Raw genomic sequence first — 13,858 nt, forward strand, 5'->3', positions numbered from 1 at the left:
GAGAGAGAGAGAACAGTTGCCTTCCACGGGACACTCTCGGCCGGGGTTACGGCAAGCACTGTGCTCTCCGCAGGCTGCTCAGAAGGACCGAAACCCTGGGTGCCTTCCTGGGCGGAGCCCTCCGTGCCCTGGCCAGAACCACGTCCCCTCTCGGGTGCCAGCAGCACCCACAGCTGCCCTGGGACACACGGCCCGGCTGCATTTATGGGTCATGAGGGCCCCGCTGACCCTCCCTCCTTGCTCAGAGGAAGAAACCTCGACCCCCAAGTCACCCACAGCAGATCCCCCACCCCCCACGCTGCCCACCTTGCAGCTCCTGGGATGTCTCACACCAGGGATTCAGGACTCCCATCTGGCTGTGACCCCCCCCACCCACCCCCCTGCATTCGCCCCGGGGCACACAGCAGGCTCAGCTCCCTTCCGTGCACCCCTCCCCCTTGGCGACCCCTCTCAGCCAGACCACGCGGGGCCCGGGGCTGCTTCTGCATGCCAGCCGTTGTGACCGATGCTGCTGTGAACTCGGGCGAGCGCAGTATCTCGGACCCCGCTTCGCGCTCCTCAGGGTGCGGGCTGGAAGTGGGGCGACGTTTAATTCCCGAGGACCCTCCCTCCCGGTCTCCGCAGCGGCTGCCCCGTTGTCCATTCCCGTCGCTGCCCGCAGGGTCCCCGCGTCCCCGAGGGCCCTCGGTGTTTCTGGGATGTGGACCGCAGCCGCCCCGATGCGGTTCCCGGGGGGGGGGTCAGTGCTGGGGCGCATCTCGCCCAGGGCGGGGGGCCAGTCGCGTGTCCTCCGTGGAGCAGTGTCTGCCCCGGTCCTCGGCCCGCATTTGAACGGGGCTGTTTGCTGTTGAATTTTAGTTCTCTGCACGTTCTGGACCGTAATTCTAAAGTCAGATACGTGGTTGGCAACTCCTTCCCCCATTCTGGGGCTGCCTTCCCACTACGTTGACCATTCCCATTCTTTTTTTTTATTTTCCCTAAATGCCTAACTTTATTTTTTTGTAATTAACTTTATTGACCATGCTGTTTTATTGACCATGCAATTTTGGTCAATTTTATTAACTTTACTGACCATGCTATTGCATTGTCCCCACACACTCTTTTTTTTTTTTTTAAGATTTTATTTATTTATTTTTAGAGAGGGAAGGGAGGGAGAAAGAGAGAGAGAGAAACAGCAATGTGCGGTTGCTGGGGGTCATGGCCTGCAACCCAGGCATGTGCCCTGACTGGGAATCGAACCTGCGATGCCTGGTTCGCAGACCGCACTCAATCCACTGAGCTACGCCAGCCAGGGCTGTCCCCACACTCTTCAATGAGAATTCTCTGTGCCCGGCCCTTTGGGCTGACCCGTCTGGGGCCGCGGGCCACGCGGTGTCACTGAGCGGCGCCCCCTGTGCCGCTCCAGCGAGGACCAGGGCCGGTGCCGCGGGTCCAGGCCGCGGGCCGGAGGGAACCATAGAGGCGGGTCCTCCGGCGCCTACACCTGCCGCGGCGGGGCGCGCCCCGGAAGAGGGGCCGGCGGGCCGGAAGTGGGCCGGAGCGGGGAGGCCCGGAGCGCCGCGGCCGAAATGAAGCCGGCTGTGGATGAGATGTTCCCCGAGGGCGCCGGGCCCTACGTGGACCTGGACGAGGTGGGGCGGGCGGCCGCGGGCCGGGCGGGGCGGAGGCCGGGGCTGCGGGGCGCGCGGGCGGCTGTCGGGGCGACGGAGGCCGGGCCGTGCTGGCCGCCGGTGGCGGGGACGCGCGTCCCGTGGGCAGGCGGGGAGCCTGGCGCGAGGCCGGAACCCGCACCGGGAGCCGCGGGGCGGAGGCTGTTTGGCGTCGCGTGACCCTGCCCGCGGACGGGAGGTTTTGCTGGGGGACCCTACTCTGCGGTCACACGGGGGTACGAGGCGGTCTCGCGCGCGTGCCCCCCCCCCCGTCGCGATGGCCCTGCCTGCCGCCCGGCTCAGCTCCCGGTGCCAGGCCCGCCGCCGAGGTCAGCCTCACATTCCGAAAGCCCGGGGCAGCCGCAGTCCGCGCCGGCACGTGCGGGCCCAGCGCCGACTGCACACCCGCGCGGGTGGAGAGGGGGAGGGACCCTGACTTCAGCGCTCTCCCGCCGGCGGAAGGCCCAGCAGAGGCCGAGAGCGGACTGCAGCCACGCGCTGCGCGGGCCGTGGGCCAGGTGGACGACGGTGCAGGGAGGAGGCCCGCCGAGAGCCGGCCCAGTGGTGTGGGCCGAGGAAGGGAGCTGGGGAAGGTGGCTGGCCCGTCCCAGACTCCGGTAGCCCTGTGGGCTGGCTGGGCTCCCCGCACCCACTCAGGGCACTTCCACTGACCCAGGCTGCTCAGGCCTGTGTTCAAGTCACCGCCCTGTGCCGTGTGCAACCACTGGGGGCACTGACCTGGAGAGTTTGGGGAACAGGAGCCTGGAGGGGCAAAGAGGACACTGGTAGGTGGAGGCAGGGACAAGCTCCACCCAGCCCATGGCTTGTGGGGAAGGGGAGGGGAGGAGGTGGAGAATCCCAGGCTTTGGGGACACAGGATATGCTCACCACTGAGCCGGGAAGGTGCTGCAGGCAGGGTGCAGCAGGGCCTGGGGGCCAGTGCTGCGGGTGCTGCCTCCCGGCTCCGCTCCAACCTCGGCCACAGGGGCGGAGCCTCCAGGTGCTGCACTCACCAGGTAGCCCGCTCTGGGTGTGGCCCGGTGTTGCTGCCACCACGGAGCTGTGGCAGCGGCAGGTCCCCGGAGGTCATGGTTTAGTTCTCAGAAGGAGCAGAGCAGCCCTTGGGCTCAGCGCTGTGGGCAGCTGCGGGCACCCGTGGGCTGTGGGGGCGCCTGGCAGGGCTGTGGACCCGCAGCTGGAGGCCGGTGGAGAAGCCATGCTCGGGACAGTGGCAGGGCCCTCCGAGAGGCAGGGGAGAGACCCAAGAAAGGTCCATCTCCATCCCATCTGCTTCTTTCACCTCTGGCCTGCGAGCTTCTGCGGCTCTGACCCTCTGGCTGTGGGCAGTGGCGGGCAGCGGTGTGGGCCCTGGACGGCCGCCCTCTCTGAAACCACGGCTCACTCGCCCGTCCTCTCCCTTCCGCAGGCCGGAGGCAGCACGGGGCTCCTGATGGACTTGGCGGCCAATGAAAAGGCGGTTCACGCGGACTTCTTCAACGGTGAGGGTGCGGCCGGGGCGCCAGCTTCAATCCGGACGACGCCCTTCCGCAGGCCGCGCAGCGCCTGGGCGACAGGAGTGGTTTGGGCGGAGGGACCGGAAAGCCGGACCCCGTGCCGTGTGCAGAACACAGCGCGTCTGTGCGACGCGGCGGCGCGGCTGTCGGCTCTGGCCGTCAGGCCTGTCACTCAGGAGGAGAAAATAGCAGGAAATTGCTCCCAGCTTCGCATTCCAGGCGTGGGGCCTGAGCCGCAGACGCGTTCCTGGGTCTGGGCCTGGGCCTGGGCCTGGCCTGTGGGGCACGGGCACGGGACCAGCTGCCTTTCTCCTCCTGCTCTCCCCCCACCCCCGCCCCGGGAGCGGGCTTTCTCGCCTTCCGTTCGCCGCGGGCCCTGGCCCTGCGCTGCCTGCACAGAGGAGCCCCCCTCTGCGGCCTCCGGGACCGGGCCCCAGGGTGCTCACGCCTGTGGGGCCGGGCGGGAGAGCGGGTGTGCAGTTTGACCGACAGTCGGCGGGGGCTGTCAGGAGACTCGCACACACGGCCCGGGGCTGTGGTCCTGGGTCGTCGGGCTCCTCGAGAGCGCGTCTCTGCGGGTGGTGTTCACTCTCCCCAGGGGGCCCATCGTCAGCAGAAACGCAGGGTTTCCTGGGGGGTCGAGTGGTGTCTCCTCCCTCCGCCACCCTTCCGTAACCCAGGGTGGCCACCGCAGAGCACCGGCACTGGTTAGCGGCAGCTAGGCTGTCCCCTCGCCACGCTGGTGTCCAGCGAGCCCGTGACCCTCGGGGGCCCGAGTCCAGGCTGTTTCCCGGCTCCTTCTCAGCCCGTCGCTGCCTGAGGGAGGGCCAGGCCGCCCGCTGGGGACAGGGACAGACTCCCCAGAGAGCCCGGCTGCCTCCACGTCCGGAGAGGGCGGGGCGGGGGGGGTGACACTGGGGCCGAGCCTGGAGGACGGAGCAGCCTGTCTCTCCGCTCCCAGCAGGAGGGGAGGGGAGCAACCCCCGAGGGTGCGGGCCTTCCCTGAGCTGCTCACACCGTGCGGCTCGGGCCCTGCAGGACTGTGACCTCTGACACCTGACACCGCACGACCCTCCCGCACGTCCTGATGCCCCTTCCGGAGCCTGGTGCACCCTCCGCCGGCTCGTGGCTTTGAGTGCATTGTGTCGGGGGTTGGTGTGCTTTCCTAGCGCGGTCCCGACGGGAGTACGTCTGGGAGGCACCCGGGTGGACCTGCGGGGGGCGTTGAGCAGTAGGAGCAGTGCCGATGGCCCCCCCACCCATCAGCCGGTGAGCGTCCCATGTTCAGAAGCCGTCACTCGAGGCCGCGTGGACTTCCGATGGGGCCCCTTCCAGGCCCTTCCCACTTTGGGACCGAGGTCCCGGTGGCCTGCGTCCCAGAGCGATTTGGCGTGAGACGGGGCGAGGGCGGTCCTGGGACGAGGCCCCTGACGGTGTTCCGGGGAGCAGACCCCCGAGCAGAGGCCCGGGGGGTGTCTGGTCAGTGTGGCCGGTCTCCGTCCTGTCCCGGGGGGCAGAGGCCTTCGCTGCACTCGGCCATCCGGTGTTCCCCTGTGCTCCCGGCGACCACACTCTTCCTCTCGGGTGGTTTCTCCCGTCACCTGCCCGTCTGCCCCGTGGACGTGTGGCTTTCTCCTCCTCGCAGAGTTCGAAGACCTCTTCGATGACGACGACATCCAGTGAGGCGCGGGGCGAGCGGCGTGGCTCCTCGGGACGGCGGGCCACCGGCTCTGGAGCCCGGGCGGGGGCCCCGGGCAGGAGGACACGGCTCCCCGGGAGGGAGGAGGGAGTCGGCCGCGTGGGTGAGCCCGCCCCCTGTGAACGGGCCAGACGCTGTCCTCGCTGCGATTAAAGAGCGATGCCACCACTCTCGGGTGACTCTCATTTTTGTGTCCGAGTGACCGGTCCCGTCCCCAAGGTCCCGGCGTGGTGGCGTGCGGAGAGGACACGCCGGTGGCGTGGCAGTCGGCACTGCTCCCTGCGTGTGGCGCTGCGGAGCCCCGAGGCCAGTCAGCGTGGGTGGAGTCCGGTGAGACCCGGGGGCCGGGCAGGGCCCGCAGGAGTCCCGAGGGTCACACCACCAGGACCCGACGCTGGGGCCTGGCTGCCCGCTCCCTGCCCCCTGCTCCCCACCATAGCAGGACCTCGTGCTCACCGCCGCCCCCAAACCCGAGGCCCCAGAAGGCAGGACTGGGGAAGGCGCCAGCGGAAGAGCCGCCCTCTGCGTGGGGAGTGTGTGGAGGTCCACTACGGGGGAGCAGTACGTCCAGGGGGCTCAGCGCTCAGGGGGTTCGGGGCGTTTCTTAACTTCCGCGCCGCCCCAGCGCAGCAGTGCAGAGCGGCTGTCAAGGCTGAGACCACCGTTCAGATCCGTCTCCGAGTGAGGAGTGAGGGCGCGTCTTCACCTGGAAGCCGCGGTGCCCCAGGGCGAGCAGAGCCCTCCTCTGGGCAGGGGGGCTCGGCCCCTCTGGGAGGGGGCCGTGTCTGCAGCCGACCAGGGCAGCTGGCCGGGACGGGCCCCGTCCGGGGGGCTGCACCCTGGCTCAGCGCCACCGGAGACACGCGGGCGGCCGTGTCGGACGACCCTGCGCACAGAGTGAGCCGGGCCCCGGGCTGGCATGGGGGCCGCCTCTCCATCAGGCTGGGCTCAGGCTGTGGGCCAGAGCGTGCGCAGTCTGGGGTCCGAGCGGCGTCTCAGCGCCAAGTTCCTGAGGGGGATCCACGAGCGGTCCTCACAGGTCCTAAGTGCATCCCCACAGTGGGCCCAGGGGAGTCTGGGGGCACACGGGTGTCCGGGCGGGTCCTGAGTGACCGCTGCTGACCCTGCAGCAGCGAGTCCGGCCTCGGTAAACATGACCGGGGGCGCCCCCAGTAAACATGTTTTTGCTGATCTGACAGAAAAAAGCTGTGATTTTGATTCATTCACACCGGACAGTTAGTGCTGTGTTGGCTGTGGTCACTTTTTTATCCGGCAGTTTGAGGGGAAGAGGCCAGTGCCCCCGACTACGGGTCAGGTGCTGCACGTTCAGGGGGTTCTTGTGGTGTGGCCAGAACCGGCCAGAACCCGCAGTCCTGCCCGAGCTCGTTGTCGGTGGTCACGAGAGTCCGCAGGCCACCTGGGGACCCCCCTTTCCCTGTGGGGATGGCCGGGTCAACTCCCTTCTCGGGCCTCAGTTCCCTCACTGGAAACGAGGCTCTCGGTCCCTCAGGCCCCTGGTGCCCAGCTCGCTGGCTTCGGTGGGGGAGGGGGGTTGGTGGAGGTGAGGGGGGGCGTTGACACAGTCGCCCCGTGGCCCCGACCGAGAGCTGGTGTGCCCTTTCCGACCCAGGCCTTGGGACCCTGCAGCCGCCCTGTTGTCTTAGGACCTGACCCCAGTGCGGGCAGCCCCGGGTGCTTGTGCACACGTGTGTGTGAGTTTCCTGCATGTGTTTAGACATGTTCGAGCCCTAGGCCGCTCTTGGCCTTGACAGAGCCCTGGCAGCTCCCTCGGTGCCCCGAGGCCGGGGGAACGACTGTCCCTTGTCTCCTGGGACCTGGCTGTCGCCCTTGGGCTCCGTGGCTCCCTTAGGACACGGCAGCCTGACTGTCTGTGCCGAGTCTTTTGGCAGAACCGCAGCCGTCGGCAGGGACGTGTTGGTTCGCTCGGACTGAACCTGCCACCGTGGAGACCTGCTGCCTGTCTCGGGCTGGGGTGCCGGTCCCTGCACCCGAGAGCCCGCCGTGGACGGGCGTCCTGCTCTGCCCGTCTCAGGCTCGGCTGTCGGCCAGGCTGTGGGGCGTCAGGAGGGCCGAGCACAGCTCCTTGAGGAGGACCGGGCAACGGGGCAGATGCTGGGGCTTGGAGAGCAGCAGGCACGTGCCCCAGACCCCCTGGAGGGGAAGAGCGGGCGTGCAGGGAGGCGCTGGTGGGCGGCGAGCAGAGGACAGGGCCCTGGGGCTGCAGGACCCACGGACTGAGGCCTCCTCCCCTGTGCTCCTTCGGCCAGGGTGGCAGGGCCCCCGCCTCGGTGTCTTCCCTTCAGGGGGTGGGCGCACACTCGGGAAGGCCTCTGATTGGCCCGCCCTCTCGTTCCCACACCTGCCAGTGGGCAGCAGCCAGGCTCCTGGCCGAGGGTGGCAGCACCGCTAGTCTGTCAGGGCTGAGCGGGGGCCGCCGCTGGGCGGGTGGCACCCTCGAAGGCGGCGAGGGTTACCGGGCAGTGTTTTCTGCTGGGCCAGTGGTTTGGGCCCTGCTCAGCCACAGGCTCTCGGCAGCCAGCGCCGACGGAGGGGCCCTTTCCTGGACCACCGTCTGGCGGGGTTTGGGGGAGGTGGGGGCGTGTTCTGGTGACCCAGCTCCTCCGAGGATGTCCATCTGCTGAGGCCTGTGGAGGAGCCGGTGCCTCTCCTGCCCTCGGGCCGTCTGTCCCGGGCGGGGCGCAGGCCCCTCGCATGCCCCTGGGCACCCGTTTGTGCTGGGGGAAGGGGCCGGGGCTCAGGGGCCTGCAAGGGGGTGGGGGGGGCATGGCCTCGAGTTCCCGCACAGACAGGCTCCGGCCCAGGGCACCTCCCAGGCCAGTCACACGTTACAAGACAGTGTTGTGGGCTTTAGAACCTGCACCGCTGGGAGCGCTGCCTGGAGCCAAGACGGGAAAGTGCTGAGAAGGCACTCCGATGAAAGCTCCTTTGTCCCTCGGGGGCTGGCCTCTGCTCCAAGTGGGGCCTTGGGGTTCCCTGAGTTCAGGCCCCTGGAGATGAAGGGGCTGAGTCCCTGCAGGGCCTGTGTGCTCCCCCCACACCCCACCCCCACCCCCGGGGACGGGCTCCTCTCCCTGCCTCTCCCTGCATCATGCCAGCCCCTCGCCTGGGGCCGCGCTGGGTGCCCCCACCCCAGCAGAGGGCTCTAGGGCCCACATGTCTGTACTTGTCACCCAGGTCGCAGACCGCGCCGCACCAAGGCGTGGCGGTACCGGCTTCATCAGCGCCGTGTGGTGGTGAGGGTCCCGGGACTCTGTGGGGACAGCGGGTGGACAACTGTGCCAGAGGGACAGCCGCCCTCCGTCCCCGCGACCCAGTGGAGGGGCCGCAGCAGGTGCCCGGGAAACATCTCAGTGTGAACAGACCACGGCCTCGGCCACGTGCAGGGCACTGAGGGTGGCTGAGGCCCGGGTACTGCCGGGGCCCCAGGACCGTGGTGGGGCCCGGCAGCTCACTCTGCAGGGCGCGCGGGCCGGGTGGGGCCAGGTCTCGCGTGGGGCCAGGTCTCGCCCAGGTCCCCAGAAGTGTGAGGGGCGCTGGGGAGCGGGACGGCTGTCCTTCCTGTCTCGGGGTCCGCCCCCAGTGGGGCCCCACGCCGTGGTCTTTGGTTCCCGGTCGCAGCTGGAGCCGAGAAGGAAGGCCTGGCCTTCAAGGCCGAGGGCACCTGCTCGCATGAGCTTCGAGGAGGGGCTGGTTTCACGGCCGAGTCCCTGAGCTTGGGGAGACTGTCCCCCAGGACCTGGCGGCCCCACAGGACCCGGTGGCCCCGCAGGTGGGGCGCGGGTTTGCCTGAGGACGGGGAGCTGGCGCTTCCAGACGGGGCGGGGCGGCTCCTCCACTGGCGTTGGCCCCAAGGCCCCGAGATTTCTGCTCAGCGAGGGCCCCCCGCGTCCTGGCGCTGGGTGGGGGGGGAGTGTGCACGGTTCCAGTCGCCTGTGGGGGGGCAGCTGGACGCCTCCCACGGGAAGGGGCCTGCGTGGGGACACGGGACGGCTTGTCCCCGCTGCCGTCCTTGGACGGTGCCGTTGGTGTGGTTGTTTGTTTTCTTTTCTTCCCTTCGAGTCAACTCAGACCTTCATTTTGCTGAGACCTAACGTACCCTGTCACTGGGACGGCCCACCCCCGTCCCCGCGGTGCCCAGTGCGGTTGAGAAACTGTTGGAGTAGCCCGCTGGGACTCTGCTGAGACAGGAAACCGCCGAACCTGCCGCAGCAGCAGCGTTCGGGGCAGCTGGCTGTGGTTCCCCCCACTGAGCGTCTGGCTGACGATCCTGATGACTCCCGTGGATCCGCTCCTTGAAAGCCCCCTTTGTGCCCGGCACGACGTCCTGAGAACGGTCCCCAGGGGGATGCGGGGCATGGGGGGTGCTTGGTTTGCAGGGGAGTGAACCCTGACTGGGGACGGACACCTGACTGGGGACGGGCAGCATGGGGCTGTGCCCAGAGCAGGACGCTCGGGCCCAGGTCACGGCTCTGCCCGCCGGCATGTGAGACCCGGGGGAAGTCATTGAACTTCCTGCCCCCATTCCCACCTACACAGAGGAAAGTCACACTCAGCTCAAGAGAAGAGGAACAGCCCTGGCTGGCGTGGCTCAGTGGATTGAGTTCTGGCTTGCAAACCACAGGGTCGCAGGTTTGATTCCCAGTCAGGGCACATGCCTGGGTAGCGGGCCAGGTCCCCAGTAGGGGGTGCTCAAGAGGCAGCCACACATGGACGTTTCTCTCCCTTTCTCTCTCCCTCCCTTCCCGTCCGTCTGAAGATAAATAAATAAAAGTCTTAAAAAAAGAAAAGAGGAACAACTTCTGTTCAGCAGAAGGTGCCCTTGAGGGACCGAGCAGCTGCAGACTGAGGACCCTCAGCAGAGCGTGCTGCGCCTCGCGGCCACGGTGACGGAAGGAGCCGGACAGAGTCCAGGTTGTGGCTCTGTCTGTACGACGTCCCGGTGCAGACGAGGCCCACCCAGGGGTGCAGCTCTGAGGGGTGCCCCGGGGTCAGGGCAGGTAAGGGGGGAGGGTGGCCTGGAAAAGTGGGGGCCGGTTACACGGTTGCATTGAACCGCCAGTGCTCCTCCTGGAACCGAAGGTCCCAGGCGTGTGCATTCGAGTGCACGCACCTTGTCCGTCCACAGCCATTTCAAAGCCAAGCGCCGGCGTCAGCAGGGGCCGCCGTCCCAGAGCACCGGACACGGGCGGCCTGCACGGCGGGCAGTTGGATCTCAGACAGGAGGCTGCTCGTCCCAGGACCCGGCACTGGCAGGCCCCGTTCCCCCTGAGACTGCCCTCCGTGGCTCCCTGCGGGCACGGCCTCCTGTCTGTGCGGGGGCTCCAAAGTCTCCCCTTGGCTTTGAAGGACACCTGTCCCTTCGGAGGAGGACCCTACCTGCATCATGCCGTTCAGCCCCAATGCCCCCCTCGGAGGTCCCATCTCCCCACACAGTCGGTCACGGGTGGGGGGGGTCGGGGTTTCCACACAGGCCTTTGGGGGACGCAGTGTGGCCCTTAACAGGATGCCTGCCTCATGCAGCAGCGGCCAGGACAACGGGGTCGGAGGAGGATGGGCCTGGGCACGGGCACTGGCATGTGAGAGGAGGGGCCACATCCTCCCAGCTGGCCCTCGGGGGCTTGTCGCTGGGCCCGCCCGCTCTGGGACTGCCGCCCAGCAGCCCCTGGAGGCCAGAGCCCGGGCTGCGGTGAGGTCACGGGGGCCGCACTGGTGCTCGGGACCGACACAGGCTGCCCCACAGACGGGCAGGTGCGAGGGCTGCCCGCACGGTGCCACTCCCAGCGAGGCCAACGGCCGGAGCCGCCCTGGGCACCCCACAGGCAACCGGGCGTCAGGGTCAGCCGCGGCCTCTCCCTGGGATAAGGAGGGAGCAGCGCGTGGCTGGGTGGTCTGGCTGTGGGGGTGTGTGTCCCACCTCTGGGAGCACGGCCAGCCGCTGCGCACCCCTGAGAGAAGGCCAAGTGCGAGCGGGGCCTGACCGGCGGGAGGCTGCGTCAGAACCGCGGAACGCAGTAGGTCTGCAGCCGCCCTGGTCGGGCTGGTAGCTGCGACTCTGCGCGCAGCCCGGAGCCAGTCTGCAGCGCGGGAGCGCCACCTGGTGGCAACCTCGGGGACTTCGGACCAGAACATTCCCAGACCCAGCGACGTGGTTTTCGCCGTTTGAGAGACAGCTGCCAGCTTGTTCTTGGGGATCGACTGGAAGTGCCCCGAAGACTGAGGACAGATCGTCATCTCGAAACCTCAAATACTCGTGAGGCCTTGGGCGACACCCGAGGGCCGGTCTGACAAGGGGAACAGCGCCCAGGAGGCTCCGAGATGAAGTGGGAATGGCTCAGACAGGAGCGCCCGGCGGGGGGCGCCATCCTCCGGGCTGACCTCAGGACCACCCGCCGGGCTGCCCCCGGACTGACTGAGGAAGGAAGGAACCAGCCCACCCAGGGGGCGGAGTTGGGTGCTGCTCTTCTCGAGGTGCCGGAAGGACTAAACAGTAGGGAAGGACTTGTGTGGGTGTGCTCACACTCATGGGCAGGGGCCCAGCCCTGGGACCCCACAGACTCTCAAGGGCAAACCAGGTTCTCAAGGGCATGCTGTGATGGGGTGCTGCCCCATGGAGTCACTCCGGGAATCTGGGGCCCATGACAGGGACTCGGGGCGATGCCCCTCAGAAGAGCCCCTTCCAAGATGGGAACGTGGTGGGAACCAGCACAGGGCATCCTGGTCAGACTGCTGCTGCCCCCTGCCCCCTGGAGGCTACAGACAGGTCCTGCTGCTGACCCCGAGGCTCGTCGAAACACGAGAAAAACACGCACAGAGACAGCCAGGTCCTGTGGGGAAGTAGGGGCGGAACGGCCACTCTCTAGTGGGGAGTGCTGTCTCCATTCCCAAGCAGGTTTTATTCAGAAAACAGACTTAGTTTGTGGACTCACAGTCTGGCAGACAAGATCCAAAGAACTAGGTGACTTACAAAGGTGCAGACAGAACCCCCGCTGGGATTCTGGGCAGAGACTGGAGTTTTAACGTACTGCTCAAAGGGCAGTTTTGGTTTCCTGTCTGTGCCTTCAAATTCTAATTCAATAGCATCCTCCAGCAAGCAGATCTCACAGGATCTTGCAGATTCTATGTCCCAGGCCTGATTACCCCGGGGGTCCGCCATCTCTGGTCTGGGCTGCACTGCCCCTGTTATTTCTGCAGGCCTGAGTCAACAGAGACAAAGGCAGCCAGGAGGCTTGGATTTCTCACTTCTAAGAACAAGGACTCAGGCTTTGACAAAACCGAGGGGGCAGGGGTTGATGTCCATCACCCCTTCATATCCACAGCCCAGAGTCTCTTCCCTTAGGGCATTCCCAGTGATTGTGTCTGCCTTAGGTTCATTCTCTTTCCTAGAGAATTGTTACCCATCATTGACTGCCGATCATGCACAGGGAGCCAGGCATTAGAACAGGCAGCGTTCATGCCAGGGAAATAAGTTTTGTCTCCTTAGTGGCTCCTGGTCCGGAGGTCTTTCACTCAGCCTAAGTCACGGGGGGTTGCAGCTTCCTGAGACCAGGCAGGGCGGTCCTCAACAGGGGACACGTTTGTGACGCTTGAGAAGGCACACGGTTCTTTTTTTTTTTTTAAGATTTTATTTATTTATTTTTAGAGAGGGAAGGGAGGGAGATAGAGAGAGAGAGAAACATCAATGTGTGGTTGCTGGGGGCCGTGGCCTGCAACCCAGGCATGTGCCCTGACTGGGAATTGAACCTGCGACACTTTGGTTCGTAGCCTGAGCTCAATCCACTGAGCTACGCCAGTCAGGGGATGAAGAGAAGCTCTTTGTCTTGATATCCAACTTGTCTGCTTTCCCCTGTTACTTTTTTACTTTCCATTTAAGAAATGTTTGCTTAAACCAAGGTCGTGAACTTCTCTTTCATTCCAGAAGTTTTATTGTTTTACCTTCCATGTGTAGCTTTACAATGGATCTGACATTGATTTTTATTTTTGGTTCGAAATCCCGGTTAAAATTCATTCTGTCTCTAGGGATGTCAAGTTGACCAGCGCCCACCAATTGCTGAAAGACCAAGCTTTCCCTCTGCAGTGCCCTCCTTTTCGTAGCCAATGACCAGCCAGCCAGCCAGCTGACCTTGCGGCTGGTTCTGCCCCATTGGTCTGCATTCCCGCAGCAATGCCACGTCGCTGTCATTCCTACAGCTTTTTCTAATACCTTGGTATCTGGTAGTAAATCCTCCCTCACTGTTCTTTGTCCTCACCTTCGCCTTATTTCAGCCCTCCCAAGCAAAGGTGGGGTATGTATACATTTCAGAATCAGCTTGTGGACTTCAATAAAAGAAAAATGAGCTGAATTTGTATTTAGATTGAATGCACCTGCAGACGACTCTGGAGATAACGGTCTTCTTTATGGGTTTGGGGACAAGACACACCTCTCTGTTCGTTTAGGGCGGGCAAGCCCGTCACCACCAAGGTTCCCCCCAGTTGCAGCACCCCAAGGTCCTTCCCGCCTGGGGGACAGGAGTCCCGGCAGCCGACCGCCCCCGCCCTCGCGGCGCTGCGGGAGCGCTGCGGGAGCGCTGCGACCTCAGCAGAAGCTGGGCTTGGAATTCGGCTCTTTCCCAGGCAGGCGAGCGCTGTAGCCGGCGTTTGGGGCGCTGAGGCCGGGAGGGTGCGCCGCCACGCAGGACGGCGCACGGTGCTCTGAGCTCGAGGTCCTCGCGTCCAGCAGGTTGGGAGTGTTAAGTGCATTTTTGACATGACCGGGTCGTAACCCCATCGTAAGTCAGGGGGCACCCACCCCTGTTTTGGACAAGCAGGGCTTCTGACGTCAGAGAAACCTTCAAGGACGGGGCCTCGGGTCGACCCACAGCCCCTCCTCCCCTGCGGCCCGAGCACCCCGCTCGGCCTCCTTTCGCCCCGGCCCGGCCCGCCGTCCCAGCCGCGGCGGTCTTTGCGCTACAGACACT

At 65.9% G+C, this 13,858-nt stretch overlaps 1 protein-coding gene across 1 annotated transcript; it reads left to right on the forward strand.

The window, feature by feature from the left end:
- The first annotated feature begins 1,477 nt into the window (after window positions 1–1,477).
- COPS9 (COP9 signalosome subunit 9) lies at window positions 1,478–5,031 on the forward strand. The gene is made up of 3 exons (XM_028510765.2): window positions 1,478–1,631; window positions 3,076–3,148; window positions 4,809–5,031. Exons 1-3 carry the CDS (start codon window positions 1,569–1,571, stop codon window positions 4,844–4,846), a joined length of 174 nt encoding a protein of 57 aa, XP_028366566.1. The 5' UTR covers window positions 1,478–1,568; the 3' UTR covers window positions 4,847–5,031.
- The last annotated feature ends 8,827 nt before the right edge of the window (window positions 5,032–13,858 follow it).

Source organism: Phyllostomus discolor, chromosome 4 (genome assembly GCF_004126475.2).
Source record: "Phyllostomus discolor isolate MPI-MPIP mPhyDis1 chromosome 4, mPhyDis1.pri.v3, whole genome shotgun sequence".
In the NCBI taxonomy this organism is placed as follows: Eukaryota; Metazoa; Chordata; class Mammalia; order Chiroptera; family Phyllostomidae; genus Phyllostomus; species Phyllostomus discolor.